The following is a 15,218-nucleotide window of genomic DNA, read 5'->3' as shown; positions in this document are numbered from 1 at the left end:
ATTTCCATCATCAAAACCCTATTCTTGATCAGTCTTGGATCTAATATTTACAATTGTAATGTTAGGGACCAAAATTGATCAATCATGTATCATTTGTCCCTTCTTCCTCTTTTCATTTAGTCTTTCATCTTATCCAATCTACGAAATATCTCTTCCAAGTTTGTAACATATTCAGAGCAGATACTGAAAATTTAAGCTCCACTACTCTAGTTATTCTCTCTTCAATGGCGTCACTGCGTCTTCCATGTCTTCCTTCATTTTCATCCACCCTTCATAAGAAACCTCCCAACCAATTAAACAACAGCTGGAAGTGGAACCATCATCCTCATCTCTCTCTACTTTCTTCTCATTCTCGCTGCTCTCTCCTCCATATTGCAACAAAACAAAATTCAATCAACCACTTTATATTACGATTCTCTGCTACCACAGAACAACAAGACCCAATCGTCGAATCTGTTGAAGAAGAAAATAGTGGAAGAGGCACAAGAACAACAACAACAAAATGTAGTAGAAGAAGAGTTTTCGAATACCAGGTTGATTGCCCAAAACGTGCCTTGGACTGCTACTGCTGAAGACATTCGTTCATTGTTCGAAAAGCACGGGACTGTTCTAGACGTTGAGGTACCTTTCAATTTTTGGCTTTTAATTTGGTGATATGGTTTTTTGGTATTGATTTTTGTCTTGGTTTTGGTTTTAGCTTTCGATGTATAGTAAGACTATGAACAGAGGTTTGGCTTTTGTTGAAATGGGTTCTCCTGAGGAAGCTTCTGCAGCTCTCGATGCTCTCCAACTGTTTGTAAGTATGCTTCGCTGGTTTCTTTGCTAGTTTGAGTTGAATGGACTGTTACCTATCCTTTTACTATTTCGTTTTCTGTGTAGTTGTTGTTGTCTTAGAGCTCATTCGCATTACTTTATCAGCTTTAAGCTAACTTGTCTAGTACAAACTTTGATTTGCAAGCCCACCCTGATTTCTTAACTGCCTGATATCCGGCCGATTTGATTCTGTCGTGCCTTTCATTTCAGGAATATGAGGGTCGATCATTAAGGATGAATTATGCCAAGCCAAAGAAGCAGAAGACTTTTCCCCCCAAGCCATCAAAGCCAGGGCCAAAATTCAACTTATTTGTTGCTAACATGTCATATAAGGTAAGATCCAATGATCTTAAGGAATTCTTTACGTCACAAGGAAGCGAAGTCCTTTCTGCTGAAGTTATATTTCATGATAATCCAAGAAGGTCCTCTGGATATGGATTTGTTTCCTTCAGAACAAAGAAACAGGCGGATGAAGCTCTTGCTGCTTTCGACGGCAAGGTTAGTTTATATTTAGTATCTTTTTTCTTTGCTTATTTAATTGCACTTATTACTTAGATAGCACATGGATTTTGTTAATTTTATGTGAATTTTGTTTGGAAGACTGTCTTTCATGAAATAAAAGTTGTTCTGTTGCAGGAACTTATGGGAAGACCTCTTCGTGTACAACGTAGTAAACAATTTGTGAAAAAACGAACAGAAGAAGATTTGCAGTCTACCAAAAAAAGTACATCATCGACCGAGTTGCAGTCCATCTCAGAGCAATCAGAAACATCCCATGTAAACTAAACCTTGAATTTGACTAATGCCTTTGTCAAATGATGATGTACCTTTAAAGGTCATTTTTCATTGATCCATGATTTTTGCCCAAGCTTCTTACGAGAATTCTGTCTGTGAAAGTGTAGTATAGTTCCTGTTTAATCTCTTGAAAGGGGAAAGATTTTCTGTAGTTCCAATCTTCATTCTAGATTGTGTAATGGTAGACTATTTCTACAATTCTGAGGGTTTTTTTTGTGCTAAAAGCCTATAACTGTTGTATTTGTCCTAAAGCTGTTGTTAAGTACTGATTCCGATGTAATATGCATATAGTCGGCTCCTGTTAACCTTGAGTATGTAACATGGTGTAATTTTTTAGATGCCTAATCAAATTATATCAATGCAGATGCTTCACCAATCAACTAATGAACGAACTTGTTGGCAATTATAGTAAGTATTGTATGTCCAAAAACCCATGTACATCTCAAGAACAAAAAAAAAAAAAAGAAGAGGACAAATAGTGTAGTATGGCTATGGCTTATGAATTCGGACTAAAAATATCATGATTGATCATGTCTATCAAGACTCTTTTTCTCATAAACAAATATATACCTTTTATCTTAAAATAGATGTAAATATTTACATATATCAAAATTTACATCTCATTTAAAATGAAGTAGTATATAACAGTAATCTCCGAAGCAAAAGTAACTTTTCCCTGGCAAAAGTAACTTTTCCCTGAGATAGTTGGTCATAAACTAGCTACCTGACCTGATCACTCACTAAGGTACGCTATTTTTATACACCCAAAAATTAAAGGTGAACATCAAAGAGTCTTTCCGAAAACGAGGTTTTCAGATTAAAAGTAAAAAAGCTTATTTCGGGAATACCATTCCCGGATTTAAAAAAAAAAAACTCATTCCGGGAATGCCATTCCCGGAATCACCTAATTAATTACATCTACACCTAATTAATGAATACTCGTTCCGGAAATGCCATTTCCGAAATTAGCTTGTTCCGGAAATACTATTTTCGGAAAGACTACAAATATTTACCTTTTCCACATTTTCCATGCAAATATTTACGTTTTTGTTTTTTAATACACATTTATAATTTCCTGCTGAAGATTGGTTCTGACCTGAGTGTTTGATTGTACGCTTGCTTCTTAGTTTTATTAGCTATTCCTGACTGAAAAAATATCATGATTGATTATGATCCATTCCTTTAAGATAATAAAACTAATTAGCTTTATTAATATTTTTTACTACTGGATTAACAATAATAAACTATGTCGTTGCCGGTTCCAAGTCCATGATAGAAAAGGAGGAAGGTTGTAGAAAAGGAGGAAGGTTGCGGTCGATTCGCGGCAAACATAAAAAAATCATCTCCATGATATGAAACATAAAAATTATTCAATACGCCATAATCTCAGAAACGATGCGTAGTTGATGACAAATGCTCTATATGTTGAAGGTGGATTGTGATATGTATATCAACTAGAGGTGTCAAAACGGGTCTAAATCCATGGGTTTGACCCGTGAAGCCGCAAAATAAACGGATTCGGGTTTGTTAAATTGAATCCGTTTAATTTTTGACCCAAATCCGGACCAACCCGTTTGTTTAATGGGTTGGGTCGACTCAAACCGTTGGACCGATTGGGTGATCCGTTGACCTTTTAAATTTAATTATTAAAATATTAAAAGAAAAAAAAACCCTAAATATATATATTAATGATATCTTTTAAATTATAATCTTACTATCATTATTGACTATTTTATAATATTTATTTTTTTATTTGTACATGAAGATAAGAACATGAATAGTCTTATTCTTCAATTAGCTCAAGTTCAAATTGTCAATTCTAGAACTGATCAAGCTTTAAATGTGATAGACATTGATGATAAAAAGTCTTAATTATGGAGTTTAGGTCGGATTTAATGCTACTGACAACATCCAATGCTAGATTTATATTATTTCGACTTTTGCAATTTCTTTATGTTTTTGTTGTCGAACTATGTCTACTATTTTTTCGTTGCTTTTACTACAACTAATTTATGTTGTTGGATCATGAATTTATTAAGTCATATTGGAGTAATTTGCGTTTGAGAATGTGATTGCATCTCTTCATTAACTGTAATTATTCATTAAAGACGCACATTGGTGTATTATATATCGACACTTGATCGATATATATGTGCATGAGCTGGTAAAATGAATGAAAAATGAATAGCCCGATTATCTTTTTAACCCATCGACCCGCTTTGACATTTTTATCGGATTTCACCCGTAGATCCAAACTATACGAGTTTGGGTCTTGATTTTTAACCCGTTTAAAAATTTGACCCAACTCGAACCAACCCATTTTTTCTCAAACCCATTTAGATTTGGGTTGACCCGGACCGACCCGCCCAACTTGACATCTCTAATATCAAGTCCTCAAGTTGTTTCTCCATGCAATGTGCTTCCTTTTAGGTTCAAAACATGAGAAAGAGTCCGGATTCGTTCAATTGATCCCACAAAGGTTCTATGATGCTCCAAAGGATGACCCCTTCGGAAATCAACTAGAAGATATATACGAGTTACAAAATTGAGTTATTCCTATTACAGATTTTATTTAAATATATTTTTTAATCATACGATATATTTTACGAAAACTAAAAACAAAAGTAGCAAATCTTAAAACGGTTATTGAAATGCTCTAAACAAGCCTACAACTCAGTCTTCTCATGAGAGGTCTACGTACGACTTGGAATGCTCCAACAAGCCTACAACTCGATATGAATTTAACAAGCCTACAACTCGGTATTATCCAACAAACCTATAACTCGGTATTCTGTTAACAAGCCTACAACTCGGTAATATCCAACAAGTTTACAACTCGGTAACAATCACACACTTCGGTATGCTCATAACAAGCCTACCACTCGGTAATCTATAAACAAGCCTACAACTCGGTAATCTCCAACTAGCCTACAAGTCAGTATGATCCAACAAGCCTACTAGTCGATATTTTCTTAACAAGCCTACAACTCTGTATTATTATCTAACAAACCTATGATAAATAATGGCGAATCCGAGATACAATGCATATGTTTGTTATCTCTCTCTCTCTCTCTCGCATATCCTAGCTCTCATACAATTTTTCATCATCTAAATGCCATTTGATTTTAACATAAAAGTAAGCGCACATATATAAATTTAAACTACAAATTTCCAGATCCAGACAAAAGATCACAGTACAACAAAACGAGAACATAAACGACATAAGATGAGAAAAAACTAAGAAAGACATTCTAACAGAAATACAAGTTTGCAACATATCACAGATGTAACCGTCAAAATAACTTGTAGTAGGAAATTTGTATGACAATGCAAATACCCTAGCCACTTCACTCGTCACATGTTATAGAGAAATTCACAGCATCAACATGGTCGAGTAAAAGCAAGCTCTCAGCCGAAATACCGAAAACTCTCGTAGCTATGAGCCATTTTGCACAAAATATCTGGTTCAAGGTTGACCTTCTCTATTGTATTACTACATGGATCGATGGAGATTATCGCATCATCAGGTCTGAAAGAATAACACCACACTTCACCGTTATTTTGTAACCCTGCCCAACTATACAAAAATCATGGGCATCGGGTGACCAGCTAAATAAGGAAATGGGTGTCATATCAAATTTCCATATCTTTTCCCACGACCCTAAATTATTATAGTCTTTCATCACCCAAAGATCCAGAAGCTCACTTTCACCATCCTTATAGTGACAACAAACAGCCATTTGTGATCCCTTGTACACGTCAAATCCCATAATAATCTCTTCCTCACAAACTTGTGGCAATTTAATCTCTCTAAACACCTCAGCGCTTACATCAAAACATAAAATTAGCCGTATCATGTACCAAACTACAGATACAATGCAGGATTTCATTGAAAATCGTATTTGAATCGGGGTTCCAGTGATACCTTGTAGCAATGCCAGAAATATCTTTCCGGCAATTATTTCTGAGAGAAAAAACCTCCACATGAGAAGGAATCTCTTTGAAATAAGCTAAGCACCATAAGAATTTTGTAATCGTTGCTCAGGGAGTCAAAAGCGAATCCAATATGGAAACTATAATAGTCGTTATCTTTATTAGGGGTGAAAATCTGTTTAGGGAGGGTAAGCATTCTTTGTATAATGGGATTCCATAACATAATAACAAAATTCGAATCATTGGTCGGTAGGCATAGGACGCCATCGCAAATAGCGAGTGGCCTTGTGAGATTCCCGTTGATGTAAGATTCGAAAGGAATGGTCAATGACTTGTAACAATCCAAGTTGTCATTGTCGAAATTCAATTGCAACTGATTATCAGCTTTCCAGACCTTTATTGTTGCAGCTGCGAATGTTGGAGAAACGAATGTAGGGCTTTTGATGAGGGACTACCATTTCTTCTTCACACACATACAGATGCCAAGAGCTCTAACTGGAAGTTTGTGGAATATGATGAGAAGAAGATCTTCCGTCAAACCTTCCATTGGAGACCTGGATGAAGATGAAAAGAAATCAACCGAGGACAGTTGAGTGTTCAGTATATAAGTAAGAAGAGGAACCCTTGCTGACTGACTTGGACCCTGGTTTTGGTGGCCTCAATACGGGCTGGGCCTATAAAAAGAATTAAAGTTAGAGAGTTGGTTTTGATCGAGACAAATTCAGAAAATAGAATTCTTGACAAACCTATGCTCCTAAAAAAGCATGGATTGAGAGATGGAAATAGTATATAATAATATGACATTGAGGATTAGTGTACATTGAGAAATTTGGGAGATAACTCGTTTTTTATGTTCAAGGGATGACGAAATGTTATAGCAACAATGTGCTCTCTTGTTTTCTTAACTAACATAAGTTTAATTTCAGAAAATGGAATTCTTGAGGAACCTACAGTCCTACACTGCCAAACATAAGTTTATAGTTGTTTACCCTCTTGCTAATGCATTTGTTGGACTATTGATTAATGTTTGTCATAATTTTGGATAGGGGTATTTGAGACGAAGTTAGCAACAAAAGTCATACTCGAAAGAATCCTGACGAAGAAGTAATTAGTATTTAGTACTAAAAGTTGATATTGGCATCCATTTTAGCCTCTGGGAAAGTCATACTCGAAAATGTCATGAAACGAAGCTACCCCCATAATGAAACTTGCTCGGCTTTATATTCGACCCATTTCATATAAAGCTGGTGTATAAATATGCATGTATTATTTCCTAGCATCTTAATTCCGTGACGGATAAGAGTCGGACAGATTTGTTACGGGAGGACCGAGGATGCTAATATGCATGTATTATTTCCTAGCATCATTGACAATGCTTTTTATACTCTGGCCCTATATATAATTTCCTAGGGTAACATGGAGATGGAGTATATAATTTCACCTTCAGTAGTCGGCAGATGTAGAATCCTGGCCTTGGAGTTTTCCCAGCTTCTGAAGATTTTATCTGATCAAAGGGGTTCCGTGCTTGGCACGTTGAAAATCAATGATAGGTAAATGCTAGAGAGAAAACAAGGTTGTCCTAAACAGATTTGCTAGTTCCTATCAGGGTTAATTAATAATAATTCTAACGATCTATGCATGGTTTATTAATTCCTAGCAGAGGAACCAATTCTGGACCAGACCTGATGCCAATGGAAATTTTTCAAATACTCTTATATACGGCCTGGATCTTATATTCTGTATGCATTTGTGGCAGGATTTATCCGAGATTACAGAAATGACGTTTTTAGCAGATTTTATTTCATTACGATATCTCCAGGTTTTAATTCAAGTTTCAACCTTCTTTTGGATTTTGACGTTTTTAGCAGTCTGCAAATCTAGTTCCTGGTTCAATTCAATGTATAATTCGGTTTGAGTCAAAATGAAGGGAGGTTCAATTACACCTGGTCTGCCTCTGTTTCTCTACAACTATACTAATCGCCAGTATGTATGCTAGGAATTTTTCAGATTGACTTGAACTTTTGTGAACTGGTTTTGAGCAGGATGCTCACAGAAACAAGTGCACACATGCAAATTTATAAATACAAACCACGAAATTCCAGATCCCGACAAAAGACCACAGTACAACAAAATGAGAGCATAAACAAGAAGATGAAAAAAAAAAAACTAAGAAAGACACTAACAGAAACACAACTTTGCAGATTGTCCTAACATAACAAAGATCTATAGTTTTTCCATCAAAGAACGGTGTTCTATTAACAAGCCTACAACTCGGTAAGACCAAACAAGCCTGCAACTTGGTAACAATCATACAACTCGCTATGCTCGTAACAACTCGGATAAGCTCTTAACAAGCCTACAACTACTGCAAATAAATTCATTTGCAGTAGGAAGGCTGCTTCCATTCCGAAAGGGCCACGACAACACATATTTCCCAATTCTCCACTTCAACTCAAACTTTTTTCCTTGTAGGCTACTCTAGTGTAATGCTGAATGTAGATTATCTTAATGTTGGTTTAAAAGTTCAAGGAAGTTGAAATCGATGGAAGCACCTATATTCTCAATCAGGAGAGAACACATACACTAATGATTTGAAACAGAGAAAAACAGAACAAATCAAGCTTGCAAAATCAAAATCTTATAACTGAAAACTTGATAGTTGAATTTGTGCAAAATAAGATTCAAATCTGAGGCTAAATTTAGGTATCAAACGTGTTTGGATCCTAAATCTAATTTGGTTTCGATTTTAGTACTAAGCTACACTCAAAAATCAATGCAACATAATGAAATATACTTTTAAAACTGGAAAAATAAAGCAAAGTGATGAACTTTAGATAGTAAACTGCAGATTTGATTTTTCATTAACCTAAATCTCATAAAAACGAATAGAGTAAAGTTAAGGACCTTATATATTGATCCCAAACCACCCTAGACGTCATAATGTTTGATTACAAAATACTGAAAAAGCAAAAATTACATGTAGGAAATTCTACACTAAAAGTGCTTTTGGGACCACACTTAAGGAAATGCAACATAATACCGTTGTTCGACCATTTCTTGCTCTCCACTTCTTTCTTCTTTGAATTTTTACTTCTCAGATGAATTGTAAAAGGTAGAAAAGTGATGCAGTAACATTTTCTCTCTTCTTCTTCAAATCATATCAGAATTTGCACAAATGCTCGAAAGGTTGACTTTGAAGTTGACTTCTTGTTCCGGCCATGACAGATGAGAAGAACCATTGCAGAAAGATTCTAAACACTATTTTAAATGATTCTAAAACTTCATCTTCATTTTCTTGACTGGAAATAAAAATGACTACTAGACTCGTTGTGCTTTGAACTAAACTGAACTAAACCAATGACCATTCTCATCTTCTCAAGCTAAAACTTTATAGAAACCTTTACTACAACTTTTAAAATCATAATGCATCTTATCTGAATCAAAAGGAACAAGAAAAGTGCCTTGCATACTAAATCCCCAATTCTGACAGCTAAACCCAGAAAGCAAGTTGATCGAGCAAACATTTTATTCATTACTACTTAATCGATGAAATCGACTTAACCATTCGATTCGTAGCATCCATTATAATGAATCTAGAGCTTTGAATCGATTTTTTTGATCAACTATAATGAAAGAACTATCAAACCCTAATTTATTGTTGTCGACAGCTAAAAACGGAAAGTCTAAAGAACACTGTAGCAGCTAAAACGGGAAACCCTAACCTTTGAATTGGGTGTTTCCATTCTGGAGAATTGCAGGCGAATTACACAATGAAGCGTTGTTGCCGACTTCTTTCTGGGCACTCTGATATGTCACCTGAGCTCCGACGATGCGTCGTTCGGTCCGCCAAATGTCATCTGTGTTTTCGATTGAGAAAGTTTCATAAAAGCCGACAGAGTCCTCAGCTTTTAGTGCAGGAATATCAATGTCCTCAACTTTCGAACGATGTGCAGAATCGTCCCTGACAGACACAAATGCATAATCTTTCCAATCCTTTCTTGCATTGCTTCCAACCAACTCTGTCTTGCTTCTTTCACCTTGAAAACCTTCAACTCATTCAGAAATGCTTCCAAGAAGGTTTTGATTCCCATTCTGATCATCTTATCCATTGAAGAGCTCGGTTTCTTCAACTGCAAGTTTCTTTGGCAATTTCTTCTCTTCTAAACTAACTAAACTTTCCACTATTTCTTGAAATGCAGGTTCTATCAAACAAGCTATTCCAACATAAATTACCGAACCTACTTGTAATTTAATTTTTATCATTCGTTTCATCATGAGACGATCTATTTTCAGGTCCCATTTTTTTCTCACCAAGGTCACATTAATATTTCATAAAATTGTTGGTTTGATTTAAAGATTCGAACATGAAACACTACTTTGCGTCCCCTTGTCGTCACATGCTATAACGATGAAACATTGAAGCTAAGGAGTTGAAAGTGGAACCCAATTCAACCCAAGGCATAATCATTAATATCTCTGATTTTCTTGCATTTGGTGAAGAGTGCGTCCAAAGTCACCTCCCTTGTCCCTCTTAACCTAATTTTAGGCTTACTGTGTAAATTGCCACCTGAAGTATTCCTATAAGCTTGCACTATTCTGCCTAAAAGTATGAAATCATAAAGGCGCATATATACGGTACTTCTCGCGACAAAATTTCAGAGTAGCTTATACATATATATAAATCCCCGGCCAGCACTGAAACATTAATATGGCATATACATTTCATCTGTACTCATCACACTGGAGCTTTCGTGTACCCATATAACTCGTGTCGGTCTTATAGATAATAAGTAATAAAATTTAATTATTTATCTTATAAATTTTATTGTCCAATCAAATTTTGATACGTATAAAGTTACCATTCAACACCGTCAATTACGAGAAGGCTGATCGAGCATGGCCTTTTTCAAAATGCCGCCTGCTGTCGTTACTTGCCAACAACCATGTATGATGAAATGAAGCAACTTGAAAGAAGTTGAAAAGCGATTTATAGGTCCCATTCCCAACCCACCTAAATTTTAAGATTTTTCTAACCAATGCAATGTTATACCGGATAATTATTAAAAATTCGTTATTGTTATGAAAAGATCGAAAAATTTATCTATATATAACTATTCATGATATATAATTTTTCCAAAAATTAAATTAATTTTATTTTTTTTCATAAATACTTACGATCTTTTCATAACAGTAACGAACTTTTAATGCTTATCATGTATCATATTGCACTAACTAGAAAAACCTTTAATTTTAATTTCACTTCTTGCATGAGGTGAAGAGTGCGTCCTAAGTAATTGTATTATTAGCCTTTTAGTTTTAGGCTTGAATTATATTTAATTATGGTAATATTTCATTGGGATCGCTAAATATAATGATATATAATACAGATACTCCATTTAATTTTCTCCCGAACTTTAGAATTTGCAATTCGCAATTTTAAGGCTTACGGATACTTTAGGGTAACGAAAATCCAACACGGCAAATAAAACCTCCACTGAAAGTCGACGTAGGTACATGCCAATTTTTTCCTAACTACAATTGATATGGTAAATTGCAAACTTAAAAAAATCAGATGCACGTATGTCATTCTTTTTTATATGATCCATCAAGATTCAAAGCTTCAAATTTAATGAGAAATCGGATGTCTTAACCATTCGACCGTATCGTCATTGGCATATAGTACTGTCATTAATTACTGCTCCTAGTTATGATTGTATAATAATATTCCCTTCGTCTCTTTTTATATATTACATTTGCTCATTTCATCAAAATTAAAGAAATAAAAAATTTCAGACAATAATATATTTAAACAGACGAAAATACCCTTAACTTTATCATACTGTGCAAAACAATCTAAAATTAAAAAACAAGTGTAAACTTATATGGCCACATGTCTCCTGAGTGGGCCCCATGCACGTCCATTACTCCCATTTAACATTAGAAAAACGAATGGTACCGGCGGCTTTGTCTCACCTTCTCTCTCCTCCCTCTTAAACTGAAGCCTAAACAAATCTCTACCCTAAACTAACGCCTCCGTCCTCCGTCATGGCTTCCGGTGAAGGTGATTTCTCCACGATTTCAGTTCCAAAACGGACGAGCCGTCGCCGCCGCTGCTGCCTCAATCTCTCGGTGACGGTGGATCTGGCGCTGGAATTGGTGGCAAGGAAGTCATAGAGACCAAAACGATAAAACGAACTCTGCTTTAAACACCATCAATACTTTTGATGAGAAATCGAGCATGGGTCACGCAATTGTCGATGTGCGATCTAAAGATATTCAAGATCTGATTTTTTTTTCTTAATCTAAAGATGGGATGAGTGAAAAGAATAATTCAAGGATATAATGGATAATTTATTCTTAATATTTCTAAAAGTACCATATAAAAAGAGATAAAGAAAAATTATATCAAAAATGATATATAAAAAGAGACGGAAGGAGTACTTAATACAATTTTCAATCAAAAATCAAATATATCATGTGTATAAATATTCAAATAAGCAGTAAATATTGTAGCTAGTATATGCGCACACTTAACTTTATACAGGACGTTATATATATGCCCTCTATATAAAGGAATATATCCATAGTAGTGAACAACTATCCATATGATATTATTCCATAAACAAATTAAAGCATCTTATTTCCAACTATAATCTCTCTTTCTCTCTTTCAAACACAAATTTTAAAAATGGCTGGTTATGGCGTTGGAATTATAATATTAGGTTGTGTGATGGTGTTAAATATAATGGTGGTGCCATGCCTTGCCACAGTTTACACGGTGGGGGACTCCTCAGGCTGGACTTTAGGTGTTGATTATGCTACTTGGGCCGCCGACAAGACTTTCAAAGTTGGCGATTCCCTCGGTGAGCTAGCTCCAACTTAATTTGTACTAATTAATTAATTAATTTGCACTCTTATCATATTAGTTTGTCAAAAACAAATCAAAATGATTATTTATAGATCAATTGTGTCTTGACTAATTTGTCATTTAACTTAGTATAATGCATGAGATGTGAAGAATAATAATTAACTAATTATATCTTATTTAGAAAATATGACATTTTCATCTTTCTATTGAATCAATATTACTTGAACATAAAAATATAAGACATCATTTATTGTATTACGAAAATAATATTTTATTGAATATTAAATCATATGAGTTTATATCTAAAAACCTTACATTTGAGCTAAATTAACTAGTACGTTTCTTATCTTGTTGTATATATATCGACTTATAAATTTGACGAATGGAAATAAATAGTATTCAATTATGGAAGTGGTAGCCACACAGTGGAGGAAGTGAGTGATACTGACTACAAAGGCTGCACAACCGGAAACTCAATCAACTCCGACAACAGCGGAAAGACAACAGTTGACCTCAAAACAGCTGGAACACTCTACTTCATGTGTGGAGTAATGGGCCATTGTGGGACCGGAATGAAACTTGCCATCACCGTCGCGGCTGCCCAAGAATCAGGAGCACCATCCAGTACAACACCAACCACTACTACAACAGCAACACCACCTTCCAGTGCTACTACTAGTAACAATATTCCGTCCGCCGGAACCACCACTCCTTCAATTTACACACCTGCATTTTCATCAGGGAATTACCTTGTTACAAAATCTCCAAAATTTATTATTGTTATTATTACATTTTTTTCTTTTTAACGCTCATTAAAATATGTGATTTCTTTTTTCTTTCTACTATTATGTGTAGTCAGGACAGAGGCAGTGCTTGAAAATTATAGTCCGTTTCCTTTCTGAAATTACTATAAACTAGCTAGTATGGGAGCTTGTTCGAGACGATTGTAAAAGATGATATATATATATATAAAATAGCTCTTTTTATAGCTAAAGAATAATTATAAATATATAGTTTTATGTTCACATAGTGTTTTGTCTAAAATTATATTGTATCTTTTTATGTTTTTGAGTAAATTCCCAGTGAAGTCTATAAATAACAAATTACTTTGAACAAAATTCTTTCAGATATACATTCAGTAAAAATTGCAAATGTAAAATTGTGACACTTGCGACTAACTATAACTTTAAGAGAAGAATGTCGAGCAAAATTATTAATTTGTATTCAATAACGTTAGTGATATGCTAGTAGGCAATAGCGACAAAATAATACTATTTCCTTAGCCAACATTCCCTAATAATATAATCGAATTCGAAAGTATAGTCAGATCAAGAACAAAGTACGTACCAATGATCAACTTTTATCAAACCATTCTGGATTTTCCATTTCCGGAACAAACTTTTTTTTTTTTAATCCAAAAACTTTATTTTTAAAAAGATTTTTTTTATATTCACGTCTTAATTTTTTTTATATAAAAGTAGCACGCCCCTCTCAATGTTAGAGGTAAGAAAATTATTAACTTCAACAAGGCTGTTTTTTTTATCGAAGATTGTCTTATTCGCCATTCGGGAATTCAAGTCTCTAATAATATAATCTAAAGGGTACTCAGATCAAGAACAAAGCATTAATTCTGTATGATAAACTTTTAAGAAGATTGTCTCATTCAGGAATTCAAGTCAAAAGGTCCTTTTATTTCCAAAACTTACGATCATAATTGCTCGATGAACAAATTGATGATTGATGGTATTGCCGTAGTTGTTTTTTTGTCCTGCTATATATCAACAAGTAGAGCTCTAATTAATTAAACTGAACAAGTAGAATTGCAAAACATTTTTTATCCCAGCTAGAAAAAGCTCTAAATTTTCATTGAACATCCTTAATTTCGGTACATAATAGAATGTTGTTTTAGCTTGTTTTATGAAGCCTGACATGCAAAAATTAGTGGAAAATTTGACTTGTTTGTGTGTTAAGTCAAACATAAAAACTAAGATGAAGATAAGCTTGAGAAAGAAGAAAAATAAACTGCCAATATCTGTATTGGTCAAACAGGTGTCAAAACTTTCGCCGAGGCTTTTCTTAAAACTGTGGATGATGCTGGATCAAACAAAGTGGATACATAATGAATTGAGAGGATTACAACATGTTTTGCAGAAAAGCCAGTCTGTTTTACTGATTTAAATGAAATTGCACATCGTGAAAATATTAGGGACCTTGCTGTTATTGGTTCAAACGTCGAGTACTTAGTCGGAAATGAGTAAAACAAGCTAGTCGGAGCTACGGTCATCGACGGAGCACCGGTCAAATATGGAGATGATCATGAGGATGTCGCCTATCCATCTGTGGTATCAATTTAGCATACAATTTCCCAAAATAAAATTCCCTAATTCAGCTAGCGTTCGTTTTCTGCGCAATTTAGATATTTTCTAATTATCACTATTTTTGACGAAATTAATCGATTTAGGGTCTATATAGCTTAGAAATGGTTCTCATACTCTTTTGGTTGAGTCAATTTTAGCTATTATCAACTAGATAATAAAATGCCTGCTCGGATTGTCAAATTGTGAAAATGCTTGCTGCAATTTGGGGATTTTTATTGTAGCTCGTTTTTTTATGGAACTTTTGATTCAGTAAGCTCACATTGAGTTATTGTAAGCTTCTGGGATGGTAAATGGATGATTACAGCTCACGGAGTTTATTATGGCACTTGAAGTGGCCTAGTTTAGCTTTTTTGCAAAAACCAGAAGTTCATTTCCAATTTTAGTCGAGTAAAAGAAGATGTTATTTGGGTACCAAGTCAGCTATCAAGCTC

At 34.6% G+C, this 15,218-nt stretch overlaps 1 protein-coding gene and 1 pseudogene across 1 annotated transcript; both read left to right on the top strand.

Moving 5' to 3' along the window:
• The first annotated feature begins 224 nt into the window (after positions 1-224).
• Positions 225-1,599, top strand: LOC139883928 (28 kDa ribonucleoprotein, chloroplastic-like; annotated as a pseudogene).
• Positions 1,600-12,229: 10,630 nt separating this feature from the next.
• On the top strand, positions 12,230-14,529 carry LOC139883926 (uncharacterized). The gene is made up of 5 exons (XM_071868022.1): positions 12,230-12,404; positions 12,806-13,161; positions 13,891-13,986; positions 14,077-14,152; positions 14,459-14,529. Exons 1-5 carry the CDS (start codon positions 12,230-12,232, stop codon positions 14,527-14,529), a joined length of 774 nt encoding a protein of 257 aa, XP_071724123.1.
• Positions 14,530-15,218: the final 689 nt, after the last annotated feature.

Source organism: Rutidosis leptorrhynchoides, unplaced genomic scaffold, assembly GCF_046630445.1.
Source record: "Rutidosis leptorrhynchoides isolate AG116_Rl617_1_P2 unplaced genomic scaffold, CSIRO_AGI_Rlap_v1 contig475, whole genome shotgun sequence".
In the NCBI taxonomy this organism is placed as follows: domain Eukaryota; kingdom Viridiplantae; phylum Streptophyta; class Magnoliopsida; order Asterales; family Asteraceae; genus Rutidosis; species Rutidosis leptorrhynchoides.
This window is presented reverse-complemented; position numbering and strand designations above follow the sequence as displayed.

What these genes read in the sequence shown, in the direction of transcription:
- LOC139883926 (XM_071868022.1), top strand. Translation starts at nt 12,230, where the DNA reads ATGGCTGGTTATGGCGTTGGAATTATAATATTAGGTTGTGTGATGGTG. An exon ending in CAAAGTTGGCGATTCCCTCG is followed by an intron (nt 12,405 to 12,805) that starts GTGAGCTAGCTC and finishes GGAAATAAATAG; the next exon opens with TATTCAATTATGGAAGTGGT. An exon ending in TTCGCCATTCGGGAATTCAA is followed by an intron (nt 13,987 to 14,076) that starts GTCTCTAATAAT and finishes TGTCTCATTCAG; the next exon opens with GAATTCAAGTCAAAAGGTCC.